Here is a 21,283-nt window from a genome sequence, read left to right on the forward strand (position 1 = left end):
CTACCACTTGACAAGAAAAAGTGTATAAACCCTAAGATCTATCAACTGTTTCACTGGTGGACGAATCCTTATATTAATCAAAGTCTACGGATCGCCCGCTAGTTGAGAATGACGGAGCCTCTTGATTAGTACGCGGCCGGAAGAGGAGACAATCAAAAAAAGAGCCCATGGGGACACACATCGCTCCGATCATTAATAAACTATATATTACAAACATTATATTAATGCTTGCAGCTTTTTCGAGCTGTAGTATGGATTATGATAGAATTGAAGATTAGGCGTTATAAACCTGTTTACATATATATATATATATATATATAGGTGGCTAATTCAATGATAGACCTAAAGTAGCGTAAGTTGGTCAGAGAAGAAATCGATATACTTGTAAAAAAAATGCGAGGCCAATGTCCTGGCAACAGTTTTCTTACTTGTTTAAGGCTGCTAGTTGTACGCTTCTGTCTTTTAGGCTCTCAAGTCTAAGCGAAGCATGTTAAAATTAGATTAAGAATGTTTCCTACAAGCCACCTGTCTGCTTATCAATGATTGTAATTTCCTAATTGCGTAATGGACAAATGAATTGTTATAGAGTGTAATACCTGAGAAGAATGCTACCTACCGTCCTTTATTGTGCGGCCAATGCTCGACGCAATAATCGACTTTTGCTTGAAGGCCAACCTGCAATAATAAAAACTTCTGCGGCACCTCATGAGTAAACACCGTTTTATAGATGAACAGTGGGGTCGCAAGAAGCAGGGCAATCATCCATATGGTGGCTACCATAAAAAAGCCACTAAGTGGATTGAACGTCTCCCGCGTCGGGTAGAGGATCACTTTGTAGCGGTCAATTGCAATAGCCATTATTGAGATCGTTGATACAAAAATCGAGGTTGCTTCGAGGCCAGCGACGAGTTTGCAGGTAACTAATCCGAGTGGCCAAAATTTCAGGACGATTTCAACAAGCGAAAATGGCATAGTAAATAAGCACAAAATGAGGTCGCTGATCGCCAAGTTGATAATGTAAATATTCCGTGCAGTCCGCATCGCTGGCTTACGGGCGACGGCTAAACATACTAGTCCGTTTCCAAGAGCACCCGTCATAATGAGTAATGAGTAGACGAGCAATAAACCGATAAGCCAATTTTCGTCGATAGCTCGAATATCCATCATTTGTTCAAGTCGCTGCATGATTTCCTCTGTAGTCAGGTTCTCTGTTGTATTGAAGGCTGCCGTCGCCGGCGTCACCGACGTCACGACGTCAACGAGCTTCATGGTTGTCATGTTCGCCTGAAATCCACAAAAAAAACAATAGATGAAGTAACGTGTTCTGACACCATACGAATTTGACCAATGTGAATTTCTGCTGATAGCTTTTTTAAAGAAACTAGTGAATGATCTACAGCTCAACCCGGCAGTGGGTTGATTCTGTTACAGAGTTTCTAGTTCGCCTTTTGGAAAAATGCTTAGAATCGGCAAACAAAGGCATCGGGGACCAATGGAAATACACCGAAGCCTGTTTCGCTCAACCATCTGAGCACTTGTTCAAGAAAAAATTCAACTAGGATCTGTATGGAAATCTTTAGCCGATCCCTCTAGTCACGGTACATCCTGTGTAGCGTCTACGTACCATCGACACAACTGAATTGCCACTTGCACATTGAGCTGTGACCGATAGAAATTTCTATTGCGGTCCGATTGGTTCCCGGTGCATCGATGTTCTCTATTATCGACGTGTACCACTCGTGCACATAGCGAAAAATGGCCAACAGCTATATGTACATTACTTTACTTATTAACGAAAGCTTCTGTTTGATTTATTACCTGGCACTTGCTGAATATTGGTACTAATACCTATGCCTGGCTAAAGAGTTCGGAACTTATTTATATGCATAGCTTATGGCCAAATTAAACGTACTGATAGGCACCGTTCTACGTTCATTACTTAGAGCATTTTTCTGTAATCTTAACGATAAGTAGTAGCTTTGGCGTTTGCTCTTCCATCACGGAATGTTGCGCTTTCAGCTCAGCAGCACCTCATTGCAGGCCGTACGCTAGCGTTAAGCAATGAAAAGAACAGTCACTAAATAACAGTAGGAAAAAAAATGCCAGCGTCAGTTTTTCGGGAATTTTATCTTCTCACTCTGTAATTTCGCGACGATATCGAACGATGGTCCTAAGTTGTATACATTTTTTTAGTTTATATTATGAGGCACATTTAGTGTCTTGTAATTAGAATATTTCACACGTATGAAAATGTAGATGAATATCTAGAGATCAGTTTGAAGAAGCAGGCGTCACTTTGGGAAGGGTAACTTCTAGGGAAAATCCGTCTAAAAAAAAAGCAAAGCTAAGCAACATCAATAAATTTTCATAAAAATGACTTTATTAACGAGAATACGAACTACAATCCAAGATAAAAATTCTATACCCAGTGTTATATATTCATCATATATATACGTACACCTATGGATACTTGTTTTCTACCAATAAAACATTGCACATTTCCTATGGCGAAAATTAATCTAAAGGAACATCGCACTTTTTACCATTTACAGAATGCATGTTATTGTTTGACAACGTGTACGGTCGTTTCTGTCCCGACCTATAGTACCTCAATAATCCTTAAGTCGTCCTCCTTTTAGGCTCCTGTCACCTCGATAATCGAGATCCCCGTTCTCACTCTTGTATTGCCTTGCCTTTTAATAAAAACGAATTTCGACCTGACTCCGTTACGGAACCAGGCCCCCCCCCTGTCTGCTTGTGTCGTTAACGGTTTATGTTGTTAACTAACTGGCGTCTACAACACCACGCGGTACCCTATAGCGTTAAACTATATAGAATGCACGGTAATACTGCCACGAGAGGGTGATTCTTGCAAAGCCTGAATGAAAGAGGCGCTTTCCGTAAGCAGCAACAAAGTTGGCCTCGTCTTATCCACAAGAACCTGTTCCCGCCACGAGCGCTACGCAATCCCTTCTGCATCGCACCTTTTTCCCAACAGAACTTCCCGAGCACAATCTCGGCCAATCTGGCGTCAGGCCGTGTTCGAAAACCCTCAAATCCTCTTGGTATCCACTAACTTCGTTTGCCTTTGTTTCTTCATCGTCTGAAGCTCGATCTGGCATGCTAAAGCAAAAACAAAAGGAAATTAACGAAAGTCTGAGCGACCAGCCGGCCGGCCTATCAGCCAGCCGATCCGTTGGTCATGTGTGGTACCGCCTGGGGCCAATTAACTCCGTACATCGTTCCTTTAGTGGGCCAAGTGTTGCCTGTGAGCTGCAGCTGACTGTGGTCGAGACTGCCGAACTACCAAACATTCCAGCCTGTCCACTTCCGTCCTAAACTTCCTGTTTTTTCCCAAGTGTCACTGATTACTGCTACAGTTGCAGGAAGTAGCGAGCTGAAGAAACCGAGTGAGCGAACTACGTCTTTTCGTTCCTCACTACAGGATAGCAACTATAGATGCCTAGCGCTACGGATACCACCAACAGGTCCTAATAATAATACTAATAATCGCAGCAAAAGCGCAAGAAGTACCACATTTTTTGGGCGACATTGCGGCCCTATACAGCTGGATATTGTTGGTCCTGTAGCATGCCTACCACTATTTTAGGCTTCACTTCACGGATGTAAAGCGCCTCCGTAGCTTTCAATAAAATCGAGATAGCTGCAGGCCAGGCCACCTTTTGCAACCACAAATATCCATAGTATTTTTCTCCTTCATGAGGAAATACGAACTCTGCGCTTTTTGTATAATTTTTCGTTACCTAATTTTATCGATATGGTTTTAAGAAACATACGAGTTTCGTAAAACATTTACTCTGTTTATCAAACTTCTGATCTACGTTCGTTTCTTTTTCTGGTTTACGCCCTTTTCGTCGCGTAGTCCTTATGCTCATAGAAGCATTACAAAATATCACATCTATAAAGAAAAACTCTGTATTGAGCCTAATACAAACAAGCTTTATACGAAGTCTACCTACTCCGTACGAAAGTTGCTTCGTGTCCTTTTTGCACTGGGAGTAACAATTTGTTGCACGGCGTGTCATAGATTCACTTCATATGTCAGATGCAATGGACGAATAGCGCTTGTGCTTTTACGGCAAACAGTGACGCTTTCGCAACGTCTATTGACCCTCCAATCAAGGTCTCCTTGTAAAAAGCGTGTCAGTCACGAATATAGCCTTTCGTGCGCCTGCAGGGCTAAAATGTCTTGAAACAGAGTTTTTGGGCCTTTAGCGATGTATTGTTGGCTCTGTCTTATAGACCAGATAGTCTTCATTTTCTACGCCAGGGCTTGCCTAGAATTTGTCACCACCTGCCTGTCTTAAATTGCAATTAGATCTATTGTAACTAAGTTATTTAGTTTAATCATAATTGAATTTCAAAAATCAAAGGACCCCATATGCCATCCATGTTATATTGTTTGAATTTGTATTTAGAAGATTTTCCCTAAATACTTCTATTTATTATAATTCTTAACGAAAAACATCAAACAAGCTGTCAAGTCCTCAGAACCCACATAGATCCTTAAAGGACCATTATCTGAATATTAGTCTAACCACTTCTGAACGGTTCTTTCTAACGCTTTTTCCGGGTTTGATCTCATAGTTTCCTCATAGCTCAAGTAGGTTGGATCAGAGCAAAAACAGAATTAATTCATTGGACGGGACGCCACGGCTCCAATGAGCTCGAACCTTTCTAACTCAGTCCTATTTTTTTTTCAGCAAAAAGGCCAACTACATCAGCTGCGTATTGATGTCTGCGCCAACTTTGCCGATGATGGCATTGACTCTACAGGTGATATCTGGTTCTTGCTTGCTTTTTTTTTTTATCAAATCATCTTTCAGTATCCAATTTTAGTGATTTATTAATGTGTTTACCTAATTCGACTATATAGGTAATATACGACAGCGTTTACACATACGAAGACTCCTAAAGTTAGTATACATGGTCACACAACCGCACAAATTACCACAAGATGTTGAGAAAACCAATTCCATCTAATTCTGCTCTGGGAAAATCTTACAAGGAGTTATCGAAGCTAACTTTTTTAGTATCGATTACAGAAAATACGATAATAGCGAGCATGGTGCAAAGGTGGGCAGCAACTCCTTGCTACGACGTTGCGGCTCATCCCTGATGATGGTCCCTAATTAACAAAAGGCAATTAGCTCGTAGTCTATGGTACAGACATACCAAAGACAATCAAATACGACTGGCTGGTGATCTCTTCCGCCGCTCGGCCGACCTTTGCTAGCCATTCGGGACTGGCATAGCTGCCTTTAGGGCCTTTCTCCTGCATGCATATACCGGGCCACGCCTATCGATACGAACGGATATACTTCAGGATAGGAATATCTGCCAGATGATTAGCGAGTGTAAAGAGAAGTTTTTGTCGTCAACCAAAGGCCCTTTACCATCGTGATTGCGATCTGTGGATTACACTTGACTGATCTGTAAGATTTGCGTTACTTTCGAATGTGTAAATTTTCCTCTTTTTTACACTGTTTTTTTTTTTCAATATTTACATATGTATATACGTAGTATTTTCTTATATGCGACGCTGCGAAAAATCATAGTTCAATAAGGTATGCACCAATGAAAGCAGACATTAAGACATCAGTTTGTACAATAGTCATTTGTTTAGGCCGTAGCGCTGTTGCTCGGATCCACGCGACAGGCTAAATCCAGCAAAGTTTGAAACAATGTCACACTTGTAGAATGATTGTGTTTTTATTTACGGGATAGTATGCGAAATATGGCGCCAAGGGTCACACCAGCCTCTTCTCATGTAGCAATCAATCTGCGAAAAATTGCTATCGTAGCTTTCGAAATTTATGCCCGTTACGATTTCGGAGCGGCAGCCATTGGACGTTTCAGCGCGGATCTGCTAGCTGTTCTGACGATGTTTACCAACAACGTTCACTAATCCGTCACCGTTCAAAAAGCTGGATAGTTGCTTTTTATTTGAGAGTGGGAGACAATATAAAAATAAACATTTGATTATCTCCTATGGTTACGTCCAGTATTCCCCCCTTGGTTCCTCGCCTGTCTGTGATCAGTTTCCGATTTTAAACGAGCGCGGGTAATCCTGGTGTGATGTTCGATGCGGATGGCAATCGTAGGTTGTTGCCCTCGAGATGTTGCCAGCCATGCTGTCGCAAAATACCTCGAGGCACTTCGACCACAACGATTACGTATGATAAAGGACTGGATAGACTTTCGGTGCCAATAACGATGATTCTCGATGGAAAAGAAGAATTGCTATTGCTACTACTACCACGGCGGATGCGGCGTCTCACGTTCGGCATCAGTCCACCCCCGACGACCCTTTAACGTTCTCTACTCTTGCGATCAAAGTACAATGTTAGTAATTCACCCATTAACGCGCCACTGGCTACAAAGGCACGAGCAAGAAGAGGAGCACAAAGTTCGTTGGAAACAGGATAAGTATAGAAGGAGAGTACCGATACAAAATAGCATTATCGTTCGCTCCAAATTACTAATAAGATACTTAGAGATAAGATACAATATGTATCCAAAGAGTACTGCATGAGTAGCTTAACACATTGCACTGTATATGTCGACTAAGATAAGCCAGCTTTTCTGAAATTGTGGAGCTCCCATTGTTCGCGCCGCTGACGGCAACGGCACGTGGTGCAACGAGTTCCCGCTGAACTAAGTCGTATTCTGAAGCCACTTATTTGTTTCAATTTCTTTTTACAAGTAGCACCCATACTGTAATGGAAGAGCTTTTAGGGTGTTCCTGTAATACCAATTTAATACAACGACTTGAACAAAACTGGACTTGATTTCAAGTAATTTTGGGATAATGATTTAATAAAAGTTCGACGAAATGCCCAGCTGTCCCATATATCCATATATTTTTTTTATTATATCTTAAAACTGAGTCAAAAGAAAAAAAATCCAAACAGTTAGTAGAACTAAAATCGACTTTTGGCAGCCCAGTCCCACATTGTCCTACTATAAGTGGTCCTTCAAGTATCTCATCACTTCTATCGGGGGATCGCGACAGAGACTTGAAGAGCACTGACTGTACACTGCAACATAATCTATAAAGGTCCTTTACCAGACAATTACTAATGTGTTACGACCCGTGTAAACTATGGCCCACTCTAGCAAGACAATTGATCGTCAATGTCTAGGGTGATGAACGGCCTGTATGGAAAGCCAGTGTCAAATTCATACTGTATGTATAATCTAATTATGCACGAATTCATCCCAGCTCAATCACAGCGTTCTCTGCTCCAGCATCTGCGTTGCGGAAATGGCAGACGTGCACTCAACGTAATAGCGTGTCCTGCTCGTCAGATTATCAACGCCATTGCTGCTTAGTTTCATTTCGGCAGCCGGATTCGACGGATCGACGCTGACCGTGGTCAGCCACCCGTATCGGATTCTTTGTACTTCTCCTGTACGAATACATTCAGCGACGTGCCTGGCAGATCCGTGCGGAAGGGACTCTGCCAACAAGATCTGCCAGATCAGTAACACCAACGAGTAAACACAAACAGTCCCAAAAGCATTTCGTGCTATTTACAAGAAACTCAATGTGTTCTATCTTGAAGCCGTTAGGACCTACGATGTTGTTACCAGATTGGTTGTAACGAAATGCTCGGCCGTATCTCGATTACAGTGCCCGCTGACCTTAGAAAACTCACTAATCTGTATATGCGTATGTGTGTTTCCCTATTTTCGACACGAAATCATTTGGCAATATCGATCATGATGGGTTTACATATTTTTGTCACATAGATGGATAACTAATTGTTGCAGCTAGCTAAGTGGCGCTAAAGAAAGATATTGTCACTAACATGACAGCGTAAATTTCAATGAGATGTTTTCGCTTAATTCGCATACTGTTAGTTTTACGTGCACGTTTGGTGGTGATACGCCTCAACAACGATGAGCCTCCGGAAACCCTGTCGTCCCGTGTCGCTCCTCGTTTGCTTGTGGCAGAAACCCGAACAGTAGAAAAAGAGCTCTGAAGTCAGGACGGCTGCCGTGTAGGGAGTCTATTTCTACCAATTTTTCATTCATTCAACCTCTTGTGTTATTGGCTGGAATAGGATTTGTTAGGTTCTTGGTATCGCCAACGAAAGCAACCGTACTGTTTGTTGGCACCATGAGCTCGCTAGCTTCATATGATCATAGTCGTATAAACTGATGAAAAATAGGTCTACTACTATATATGATGGAAAAAAATTTTAGGTCCACCGAACATTGCTTCAGAGGGCTGGCTTCCATCGTGAAACTAAGTATATTTAGGTTCGATCTAGACGTACTACGGGCGTACCGATAGTCATACATGTGCCTTTATTTGCACGTATAGGCAAACATTATGTGCTTATTAGAGAGTAGGCTAGTCTATCTGAAAAACAAAGCTTCACTTTAAGAGAGTTCTTCATAGGATTAGCAGCTATGATCGAACGCGAACATATACTGCTTTGTTATATATATGGTTTCTTATATAATTGTAGCACTCTGAGTAGCTAGAGCGATTAGTGGTGTATATGTATACAAGGTGGTGCGGTCGAATCAAAGGTAACTTCTACCAAACAACATAAACCCATGGTGAACAGCAGTCTGGCGTTTGCAGAATTAAGTGAAGATTAGGTATTATCCAGTTTTTTGCGCTAGATTAACGCGGCAAAGCGACGATTCGAGATATTGTCACACAGCTTTCCGCAGATCTGAAATAGACTTGGTAACACCCTCAATAGAATTTAGGTTTGAATCGCGAAGCTTCACGCGAAGCTATAATTAAAATCTGTTCGTAATATATTTAGGTTTTTGTTCACGAACATTCTAGAGAATATAAATTTCCAATATTGATCTTGACACGAGCTCCAACGGTTAGTTTTTTTTTTTTTCTTCTTCTTCTTCTTCTTCTTCTTCTTCTTCTTCTTCTTCTTCTTCTTCTTCTTCTTCTTCTTCTTCTTCTTCTTCTTCTTCTTCTTCTTCTTCTTCTTCTTCTTCTTCTTCTTCTTCTTCTTCTTCTTCTTCTTCTTCTTCTTCTTCTTCTTCTTCTTCTTCTTCTTCTTCTTCTTCTTCTTCTTCTTCTTCTTCTTCTTCTTCTTCTTCTTCTTCTTCTTCTTCTTCTTCTTCTTCTTCTTCTTCTTCTTCTTCTTCTTCTTCTTCTTCTTCTTCTTCTTCTTCTTCTTCTTCTTCTTTCTTCTTCTTCTTCTTCTTCTTCTTCTTCTTCTTCTTCTTCTTCTTCTTCTTCTTCTTCTTTTTCTTCTTCTTCTTCTTCTTCTTCTTCTTCTTCTTTTTCTTCTTCTTCTTCTTCTTCTTCTTCTTCTTCTTTTTCTTCTTCTTCTTCTTCTTCTTCTTCTTCTTCTTCTTCTTCTTCTATGTTTCGAGCCATCACATCTGTGGGGGACCTTTGGCTTGTTGTCGATACAAAATTTTATGTATACCGTATTGAAATGATGAAATATTGAATGTTACCGTCATTGAAGCATCGTGCAAATTTCGTTGAAGCATCTAGTTTTGTCCAGATTTAGATGTTTAGACAAAGCATGCGTCTGTCTAAATGTGTTGTACTGAAAAACTATCGCGAACGTTCGAGGTGGTCGGCTATGTTTTTCTTGGACATCATCTATGGCTTTCTTGGGAGCATCGCATCTTAAACACAACCTGGTTAGGCGTATTTGTCGTTTAGGGAGCTCGTTCCATTCGAAATTGATACCCATATTGTCATGATTGCTCCACAGGCGTTCCTGTTGCATGTGATTCTCGGGCAAATGCTTCAATCGGCGAAGGATCTTCAAGCTCGAGATCGAATCTTTCTCCCTATACATTATCGCTTTCCGATTCATGTATAGGCTAAGAGGAGTTCAGATAAGCTGTGCCAAAGCTTGATAGCATCAGCTTTGTTTGCCATGGAAGCAACAAGCGTAGCCTTTGCACCCCGAAGTGGCGAAGGGTGGCCCCCACTAGCATCAACCAGTTGACGTTTTAACCTGTCGTGGACATTATCAGCGACCACTAACAACAGCCTATATAACAAAAATGACTAGTTCGTAACTTGTACATAATTCCACTTTGAAATTAGACCGTGTGTACACAGTGAAGAGCTCAAATCCTAGTTGTGGCGTCTAGAAATCGTTTTCGAGGATCCTGTGCCCTAAGCTACCGGTAGCTCATCTTCGGAGCCCGCCTAACATGTTTAGGTTTCAGAATGTGAAATCCGCCTCCGTCCCGAAGTGGAACAGATCAATTCCGCACGCAAAATAGCTAGCGCTGTTGTCGTGATAAAATAACCGCAAAGGACAAATTTTGTTTGCTAAAAATAGTGCAAAATCAAGTTTGTAACGCGTGCTATGTTTACACGATGTCCATCGCAGACGCTAACGGCGGTTAGAGGATTTATCCGGCACCTCCAACTGTCGGTGTAGGTTCGTTTTAATCGTATCGCGTTAGACAGTACGCGTCGCTTTAAGAACTGCCAAGGCTTTTCGAAACCTCAATCTCGGCACAATTACATTCGCTATTTATTTGATTTAGTGAGCGCTCGTACCGGTTCTATACCATCAAATACAACTGTCTGTTCTATTTCAATAAATGTAATTTAAAAAGATTCGGGGTACTTTTCGTTTACGACATGACCGTTTATTGATATAGGAAATTTAAAAAGCTTACTCGAAATTATCACAGTACTATCGAAATAAGCAAAATCGTAGCTATAGCTATTCCGATTTTCGTGCAAGACGGGACAAGGTCATACAGGATCGTGTGCATGGTCAGAACGCAAAGGTCAGCTAAAAGATCTTGTTGTCTATGGGAGTCAACAGTCGCAGCGCCGTCCAGAAGTGAAGGTTAATGAACCATTATAGATCCGTATGTTGCCAGCACTTGACGTCCAGGCACATCAAGAATATCAAAGGCTCATTAGATTCCGAGCACAAATTCCGGTATTTCATCATATAGGACCTTACGTAAATACGTGCGCGTCATGTTGGTAGTTAGTTGAGACCTGATAGATATATATATAAAGGGAAAAAAACAAGAGAACAGCACGCTATTGAAATGCTAATGAGTAGTAACACTAGCAGAAGCATTTGGTCATTGTGATCTGCAGTAGCAGCATGTTTGCTCGTGAAGCCTACGGAAACAGAGCTTCCTAGGTTCGAAACCGGACATAGAAACAGCTTCGTGCTCAGGGTCAACCGCAGAGATCATGCTTAGCGGAGTGCACCGGACCTAAGATTCAAAACCTCATTAGCACTTATGTGGTTTTCTAGGCTATTAAATAATAGTTAGAAGCTTATTTCTATTTTAATAAATCACAAATGCAGTCAAATAAAAAATCTCAAATCACCGTTATCTTTGTTGTACTAAATGATCCTGCAAGCTCTTTAAAGGATACCCCTCTACAACTAAAGAAAATAATATCAAACAAACACACAAAGTTGGCAATTATGAAAAGATGGTAACAAACATCTATTAGAGGAAGGTAAAAAGTTGTCGCAAACGGACCTGGTGTAGTATAAAATAGTATAGGTGTATTTTGAAGGAACGAAAACTGATGTGAACTTAATGCGTTGACAATGTCGTATGGAAACATTCCCAGTTTTTGGGGCTACAGACAACACACAACCGCCCACATACTTTTTGCTGGCCTAACGCTACGTGATGCTGCCAGTTGCGAGAGATGATTTTTGTCCTAGGACGCAGCATCCTCAGCGATATCCGAGTTGTCGGCGGCCTTAAATCTGCTGTGCAGAAAAAGGCTGCCGCGGGTTTTTTATGGTTTCCTCTACGTACCTTACCGAAATATTACATATGCAATGAAAAATATTGCTCGCTGAATCTTTAAAGGTAGTACGTCTTTGTACGGTATTATTTGCCACGTTGTATGCTTTCACCTTTGGCGTAAGCTAGTCATGATCATTTTTGGCGTTCCGGCGAAGAGCGGGATGTCACTGTGACTGCCGGCTCATTAATGTAAGCTACAGGTTGCACTCTAGGGAACAAGTCATCATATCGAAAAATGCCTTCGTGGGCAATGTTCGAAAGCAGAAGCCCCTGTATATACCTCTGGAGTGTCCCTGCTGTCATGTCAAACGTCGAATTCTTCTTATTCGTGATTTTTCCGATAGCTCGAGATTACCCCCAAAAATACCGCCGAGCGTTTTGTTCAAACATCGTGTCAAAGATCGTCTCTCAACGCGTACTGATGAACGCAATTTTCACATTAACATGGCTGCAAACGAAGAGCTTCTTTGAGTACATTTTAGTCCCCCTGATTTGTCTTGCCCTATTGGGCTATATAGTTACTGTAGTACAATTCTTGACTGTGGGAGAATCTATTATGGCACAATACAAGCACAATTTTGCTTGCTTAAAAGCTGTCTTTTGTTATTGTTTTTATTATGACAGCGGGACTTGCTCTATTAGGGCTTGATAGTAGCCTAAATGGGTGCCACAATCACAATAGATGTTACACGCATAACTTAGTTCATGATTCAATAAATCGGGACTCCATATAAAATATGGTTATATTCCTATAAAAATAAATTTGACAACCCGTGAAATTGTTATAGATAATTAGAGATAAATATCTAGAGTTGCTCGCAATTGAAATACGCTGGCGCCTCGGCAAACAAATACAAACCTAAAGAAGTTTCTATATGATCCAGTTTTAACGAGGCCATTAGAAATTTAGAACTCGTATCTAGAAGGAAAAAAAATGCTGTTTCTTTTCTACTTTTTACTCTAAAATTGGCCAATAAGATAACTGAAACGACTATAAACATCATGGCAGAAGCCAACTACTCTGATCCGATTAATCATGGACAGATAGATGGGCAATCAAATTTGTAGAAATGTTTTGCTTTTCCTGTATCAAGGGACTCTCTTACTTAGTTCGAATGAGATCGTGCTGCCGTCTGAGCATATTATTGAACCAATTATAGATTGATTGTCAAAGACGAAGGGAGAAGTCCTATATTAGCATGAAATTGAAATTTGCGCCGGCCTTCTTGCTTGTATCCTTTTAGTGAGGCCTGGCAGGACGAATTGAATTTTAAACGTTCTGCTTATTAACTTTACAAACAATAACAAAAACGGTTTCATACGAAGCAGTGGTTACCTCTGCCAATGACCGGCAAATTTCAAACAGACGTCTCCACATATAAACACGGGTTCCACTATATCACGGCTGGTTGAATCATTCGGGGAACGTTATAATTCTCTTGGCCCTCAACGTGGTGCATAGCAGTATCCGAAGCGCATGGTGCCATAATTAGTAGTACAGATCATTAACGATATTTTTTTTAAACAGAATCTAAGCCGGCGATACTTTTGTTCTTTTTTTAACAGTCTAATACCCTATGCCCTTCAAGCCGCGATCCTTTTGAAAACCAAATAATGGTTTGACGAAAGGAAAGTTTTTTCCAATGATATGATCACTCTCCGTGATTATAATCACATAAAGACAGCAAACGAGGCTGGCTTAAGGTTTTTAGGAGGACCGAAGGAGGATCGGTCCATCAAGGCTGTTTGTGAGCATACTTGAGGGCTCGCTGCAGCATCCTCTGAGAGCCGGATAATGTTATTTAAAATTAACAGCGACCGTTTTTCTTTTCAAAGTCCTGAATGAAAAGTTTATAGCAAGACTTGACGCAAGAAGCTGTTTCCACCCCGTCTCGTCCACACGTCGAGGATTGTTCAACGCGTCCTACGGGTGTTTTCTCACGCAAAAAACGTGCAACACTTTTTTAAAAACGGCATAAAAAACACGAAAGAATTAGATATAACACTAATTTAAACAGGTATTGCCAGCCTTAAACAATATTACACCATTCCCATCTCAGTTGAGCTGCACCCGCGGGATGTTCATTGAACTGTTTCATTATAATATTTATGGGAGTCATAAATGGGGTTAAAGCGTCTAAACTAGGCAATAGACTGTTGTTTACATCTGTATGTACCTGCACTAATATTAACAAAGGCGACCTTCCATCATTTTTCGTTTCTGATTTATATGAGCATTGTGTAAAATTAGCGCGTCGGTTCTTGTCTAACAATAGGCCAATAACGCAATTCAGCTATCTGAAAATGAGCGTAGACGTCAGTCTGATCAAGCGTACAGCCGTATTGAAAGAATCCAAATTGTGAAATTTTGGAAGGCGGAAACCACAACAGCATATTAGTATAAATTTCAATATAACTAAAAACATGACGACCTATCTTTATTAAATATTCCACTATGATATTGCATCGTCCAAGCTGGCAAGATTTGTAGGTACATTAAAAATGATAGTGATTACGGTGACTGGTGCAGGATCGAATTTTAGTCTAATACGAACTTTCTTTGTAATAAGCTTCGTCTAGGCCTTCTCAGATAATACTCCAAGTGGCATTGTCCGTGTGGGCTATGCGGTCCTTCTCCCTTGCGTATAGCACCTGTTTCATTTGGAATACGCAACATTAGCAATTGAGCCTGTCATGAGCTGTGGCTGCACTGTATTCTGTAGCAAAGGAGTTAAGCTTCCAAACGTACTCCATTTACATGCCGTTTTTGATGTATGTCTATGAATCCACCTGTGCTGCCCGAAGTTTAAGCGCTATGTAAACACATCTTAGATTATGAATAAGGTTTATGCATTCGAATCAGTTGTCACTATTCCAGTGACGGTAGGCGATCAGACGGCGACTGTTAATGTTCCGCTACGTTTTTTCTCCCGATAAAAAACATAAGAGATTTGTTGACTCCGGTAGGCCCATATCTCTTTGTAGTGCCTCTTTCTATTTATTTCAGTGGCATGGTCACGACGTTTTACTGCACCGTACACCGTCAACATTATTTTCTGTTTGAGACACTCTAAATTTTGTGTTGCCCGGCCATAACCTTATAGCCGCCTTCGAAATGACTCATTTAAAGTATGGCCAAAAAACTGAGCACACTTCAAAACCGCGGCGTTTCCTTAGGACAAGATTAGGTACTCGAATGGAACAGGGAATGGACGCGGACGGAAGTGAGGGGAAAAGGGGGCACAAAGATGTGTACGCACAGCACTTCCTGCGGCCATCGAGTGTGCGCATGTTCATATATATATGTGTGGCTTTCTGTCTATAATGACGTGGGCAGGTTGATGAGACATAGTGACGTCGGCCAATTTTTGTAAGATATGTAATCTGACGTAATCAAAGAACGGACAAGTCTTTTTACGAAATACGTAACCAATGAGTAGCTGAGTGGATAGGTACAGCGGCATGGTGGGATCCTTTGTTATATTTGACATGAGAGTTTAAGCAAAGCTTAAAGAAGTGAGACAAAACGTATGATTTGTGTGAAAAATGGAACTTGTATTAAAAAAAGAGAAAATGACCATTTGTTTTAATCACTGCTGCATATGTTTTAAGGATTATTCATTGACTCGAGCGATTACTCGAGATGCTGAGCCATTTAGGTAACAGCAATTTTACTTCATCGGTGTCTAAATTATTGAAATCCACAATTTCAAGCTACCTACCCAGATGCAATACTTTCTAGCAGCGCGTTTGGCGTTTAGACAGCTTTTTATATTAACTTATTAAGAAAACATCTTTTTGCAAATAAGAGGATAAATTTTATTGGCCATGACCCCCATGGTCGGACTCACGCCGGTAAAATCCAATGCATGAGATCAGAAATTCGGAAACTTCATTTGCGACCAAAGAAAGGTCAGAAGTTTTACAAATAGCGTAGTTTTCCAAAAGACAGATCTTTAGCTATACGGAGAGTTGACTTTTACAGTGTATGACTAGACTCTTAATAGTATAAAATCAATAAACCATGTTTACTCGATAGGGCGTATTCGGTTAGACGTCGGTTCCTAAAGGCTCCCATAACCTGAATAGTTATACATCGATGGAGAATTTACAAGTTGACCGCTTAACTGAAATGACTTTAAAATCTGTTTTGAAATGTGCCACTATATGAGTTTTCAAACACTGCTTTTAGCAAGCGCGCGTGCCTATAAAGCGTTTTTCCTTGATGCCGTTACAAATGAGTCTTCTCGTACACTCGCTTGTCACAGACAGATGTCATGCCTTAAGCAATGGCTCCGAATTCTACTCTAACGACGTAAAACCTCTAAGTTTAGAACCATCAAGCGCCCCCGGCAGTAAGCGACAAAATGGATGAAACTAAGGTCTATAGCATAAACTACGATTTCAATATATAAAATGTGCGCGCCTATTTTTTTTTTCTACTGTTCAAGGTTTTCAATGTCAGAGATACTGTAGAGAAAAGCTAGCTTTCCTTAATTACTTACGCGTGCTAGCAACGAAAACCGGGAAGATGGCGAACGCAGCAGTTGTACTGATAAAGGCTAACTAAGAGGAGAGGCTGATCTTCTGTTAAAGCCAGCAATGAACGGGACCTTATAAAGATTAGGAGTTAACATAAACAGAACCCATTCAGGTCAACTTTAATTAGGCACTACGATTTTTATAAGGCATGCGCACGTGTGCTCGCAGGAATGCAGTCGCATAGACTTACAAGCACACGCCTATTTACCCATCCAACATGCTGTCCGGTAAACATCCAAAGTCAAACAGACGCAACTTTTCAATAACATGTGCGTCATCAGACACAATTAACCCCAGCCAGCCCCAGTACCCTACACAATGTCACCCCCCCCCCCCCCCCGCCCTTTTGCCCTTCGCGGTCGGTCTGTTGCATCTCTGTCTTTTTTTATAAGCTTGGTTCCTATTGAAAACAGAATACTTTGTCGAACAATTAGTCGCCAGTCGTCATTGTCGCCACACGGATAATTAGGGGGTCAATGCTCAAAATTCCTCGTCTACGTATTACTTTTCAGTTGTTTTCCTCTATACGATTGTTTCGTTAAAAGGAACATTCAATATTACCCCACACAAGAGATAACAGAAGAAGCTAAACCAAAATGAAGGGTAAGACAGAATTGGGACGCATCAAATATGGTAATAATGGCAATTCGTAACCAAACAAGGACCAGCGACGAAACCCTTTTTACTTTGGTAGCTTAAAAGTTTAATGCACCGTTATAGGGGACGGTGACTGCATCTGTCGCCATCGTTGCCATGGAGATGGCACGGGAGGTAAGACAGATTGATGCATTTAAATGACAACCTATGATACATGTACTTTTGCGCAGTTAAAAACAATCATTACACCTTTGCATTCCATTTAAAGCTACTAGGTGTTAATATATCTGTTGAAGAGTGCTTAGGAAACGATGATTATCACAACAGCTAGTTAGACAAATAGTGGTGCGTTACTATCTTAGACCATTAATATAAGACGCATCAGACGTAGAGGCCATGGTTCGATCGATGCCCCCGCGTTACCCAAACAGTCCACTGTTTCACATCTTCTTTTCCAGACAAGCCGAAGGCCGCCGGTTCGAACTCAGCCAAGCAATGGATCTTTTTAAAATAAGAGAAATGATTGTAATTATTGCTCTATTTCTAGGACAGGTGTGTGCCTTTAAATTTTTAAATATACACAATCAACCCTTCAATATTTACTTTAGTACTGGCCGCTCTCAGTGGTAGCATTACTAACATGTAGAGGTATGCTGTCGTACATATTGACGAGGAGCTTCTTCCTTATTGATTATGGTAATATAAAGAGGAAGCTTATCACCCCCCGCGAGACTCGGTGGGGTATATTTTTGTGTTTTGTGTAGGTATGTGGAGCGCCTGGGTATTTCCATGTGCGGGCGCCATCAGGCCAAAGCCTATTTAATATGAACCTAGTGTGTAGTTCAGTCCTGACGGTTGGACTTAATTCTGCCGAAAGCCCTGTCCACTAATTCTCAGTTCTTTTCTTAAGCATCACTCTAGGTGAAGCTTTGAGCCTTTCAGTCGATACCGCTACGGGAGCAAGGGCCGCTTGGCTTCATGCTGAACGTTGTCGGTCCAGCTTATTCCTAACCAATATTCTTCTTGTCGTTTGCATACTTTTAATGCAGTGTCAGGAAATCGTCCGAGCATTTCGCAACGCCTACACCCGTAGGCGGGCCATGACATATATATAATCGATATAAAACCACTGGTAGACACGCGCGAGTATAGCGGCTGACCGATCTAAATAACGATTTGTTCCATCTACTCGATATTCTCTCATAGGCTAGAAGTATTAAACAGGATGCAATTTGCCGTGTTAATCAATCACTCTCCGATATTCCATCCGGTGTTTCAGAGCCAATGCAGAGTTTGCTTGCCTTCTACCCCATGACGACAAGGTAAGTATTAATTGCAGTGTCCCCTAGCTAATCACACATTGAAGCAGGTAGCTTGTTACGCCTTTTATAGACAAAAAGGCCCAACACCGATCCCGCTCTCCAGTACCCAGCTTGGCGGCAAAACATTATCAAATTATAACAGCGAACTAATTAATAATATTGATTTTGATATTTATTGGACGCCTCAACTTTTTAAGATGCATGCACTCACCTTCGTAGAGTCGTATAGTTTTCAAGAATACTTAAATATATAATTCAACACCGACCGAATACTATATCAAGCTTCAATAAGAGAACGTATAAAATTAGACATTAAGTTGACTATAACGGTGCTTTGGATAATAACATTAAATAGCTGTGACGAAAAGAACACCTCTGATCACGAGCGTGTACATTGGACAGAAGCATTGCGTTTCAAACGTCTTCAATGAACTACAAGTTGAGACCGACCCAAAGCAACCGCTGTCACTCTAGCCGAGGGGCCACTGCAGCGGCCACCTTCCTCCCTTTGCAACAACGAAACACGGCTTTTCCAATTCAGTTCCCCAAGCTCAAACAAATAAAGAATATTTTGATTTTCCCTTCGTATTGTTATATGAAGAGAATAACCTACAAACGAAAAAGTTCCGTACTGCAAACTGCGGTAATACCCACCTATGTTAATTCCACGCATAGTCGAATGCGAAATCATTCGATCTGTACTGAAAATCAGGTGCTAGCAAAGATTCGGTTGAAGGTATAAGTTCATATCAGGAACTTGGATAAGTTCATGATAAATCAATATGTTCTTTAGTCATGACATTTTGGCTCTACTATCTCAGTAGGAGCTCCCTTTCAAACAGCTTTCCTCTAACTAAATTCGACGATGTGTAGACCTTGCTATCTATCGTCTATATATTTGTTGTAAACATCTAAAATAATTACATTATACTAAAACTAATGTGAAGCGTGATTGGCAGACCGTTAAACACCATTAAAAATGCACCTTACGATCTGATTGGTCAGGCCGTTAGGGTGACTAAGCTGAGTCAAGGTAGGCCGCAGAGAGACTATTGTCCAGCGTAAATTGACTTCTGTTCGGCCCTATGACAATTATAGCTGTTTTTGCCTAAAGTTGGGTTCCTATTATTGAGTGAGAGTGCGGCCAGCACGAGCTGCTTGTGGAGAGCAGCAGTAACAGGTCAGCAATCCCGTTAGATTTTCGTTAATGTCTAGTTTCGCATGATTCATCCGTGACGTAAATAGTGACTGGTCGAATTTTTTCATGTCGTCGATTTCTTTTCATCTGGACAGCTGGGATGCGTCTGCTAGACGTCCGACACGCATTATATGCTACATATTTCAGTAGTGATGGCCACAGCCGGCCTCAGCGACACATCAGTCAAATTCTATCGCCTGACAAGGCCAATCAGTCGGTGATACGGTATGTTGAAACACGGTTGGCTAATGCACGACCACAACAGCGATCGATTAAGGCGCTGAAACGAAACGTATATGACATAGGTGACTTCAAGCTGTTCTGTTCAGCCCAGCCCAGCCCAGAGTCTGAACCTCTTGTTTGCATTAAATTAAGCAAGTTCTATTATTATTATTATTAAGCGAGTGGATATGGCAAGGATTATTTCCAATGGCCTTTACTTTTTGTTGACTAGCCGTGCTCTCTGAACCATCGAAACTGCAGCTTTATGTCCATGAGCCATTCAGGGTAGAAGAATGACCAACCCGAGATTCTGCTAAAGCTGCGTTTCGACAAAGCTACAAACTCAGCTACAACAATCATCGTCAATCACTGGAAAATGACCGAAAGAACATCTAACAATCGATCGAGTTCCTAGCCAGTCACGAGCATGAGAAACATTGGAAAGGCTTCTCGCTGACAAAACATTTACCGTCCGGCTGATCTCAATAATATAGCCAGCTGGCTAACATATGATCGTATCTTCATGCTTGGGACTGATCACAAGGGCCAGGCGTCGCATATAGTTCGTATTCATCAAGTTGAAAAGGAAGACATGCCTCTAACCTCGCGCCAGTTGGCGGCAATAAGCAGACTAGCTTTAAGGTCCGCACGAGCGTCCTCAAAAGATCCACACAGTTGTATAAATTCGCCGAGACTATTTTAGCATCAGAGGCAATGTTCTGATGTTAAAATATTGTTCCGCTAAAACACCTTAGTGCTTTAGAAATTGACGAGCTGCCTTGTGTTCACTCCATAATATAAATAGATAGGGCTATCACTGTTGCGTGTGTTTATCTGGAAGTTGTTAGTGACGATTGACCGCTAAATTAGCTGTCGCGATAACTGGACGGCTAGCATCTATTGATATATTACCTATGTTGCCAGTTCTTCTCGCCCCTCACCGTCGACCCTACGAGAAATCGGATGCGTTTCCGAATCAATAGCATTTCTCACAAATTTCCTTAGGTATTATTAGGACCGCTTTGCTTAAATGCACGTCCTTTCAAGTTCAGCGTCAGCTAGCAGTGGAACTAAGACATCTTTAAAGTGCCACTCTAATAATGTCGTTGGCAGAACCTGCTCTCTTCATTCAATGATAGAGCAAATGTATCGAAAGGAAAAAAAAATATATCACCGCGAACTTCTGTGTATAGCCGACAATGCTCACTCGTTGCTGGTTTCGCTGACTTTTCGAGACGGATTGAAGTTGAATAAATAAATAAAGCTCGCTCAGGTCGCTATTACAGACGGCTGTGACTATATTATACGTGAACGACCCCTTAGAAACACTGTGCACTCCATCTATTTGCTTGTTTTTTTCACTTTGATGAGGTGTCACGAAACATTTAAAGTAATAATCCTATATAACGCGGGTTAAGTTACAGTTTCACTTTCGATATGCAGCGCGAAGCATGTTCGGATAGAATATGGATCGGTTTCGTGTATACAAAAGCACATGCTCATTGTCTAATTGCATAGGAGGGGCGCGTGGTTAGAAATTGATCAGGTACTAGAAGACATCAGCGATCTGAGTCTCACACGCCGCAAAAAACCGAAAATAGAAATACAAACTAGTCTTCCT

At 41.2% G+C, this 21,283-nt stretch overlaps 1 protein-coding gene across 4 annotated transcripts in view; it reads right to left on the bottom strand.

The window, feature by feature from the left end:
• The window catches only part of LOC111254510 (neuropeptide F receptor-like), an 81,523-nt gene that overhangs the window by 40,978 nt on the left and 19,262 nt on the right, over positions 1 to 21,283 (bottom strand). For all 4 annotated transcript variants that reach the window (XM_086975160.1, XM_086975158.1, XM_086975159.1 and 1 more), the window contains one exon: positions 617 to 1,284. In XM_086975160.1, the coding sequence (XP_086831286.1) occupies positions 617 to 1,284 (668 nt within the window). The remainder of the gene's footprint in view (positions 1 to 616; positions 1,285 to 21,283) is intronic.

The sequence above is a fragment of the Varroa destructor genome, unplaced genomic scaffold (assembly GCF_002443255.2).
Source record: "Varroa destructor unplaced genomic scaffold, Vdes_3.0 BEIS01000007.1, whole genome shotgun sequence".
In the NCBI taxonomy this organism is placed as follows: Eukaryota; Metazoa; Arthropoda; class Arachnida; order Mesostigmata; family Varroidae; genus Varroa; species Varroa destructor.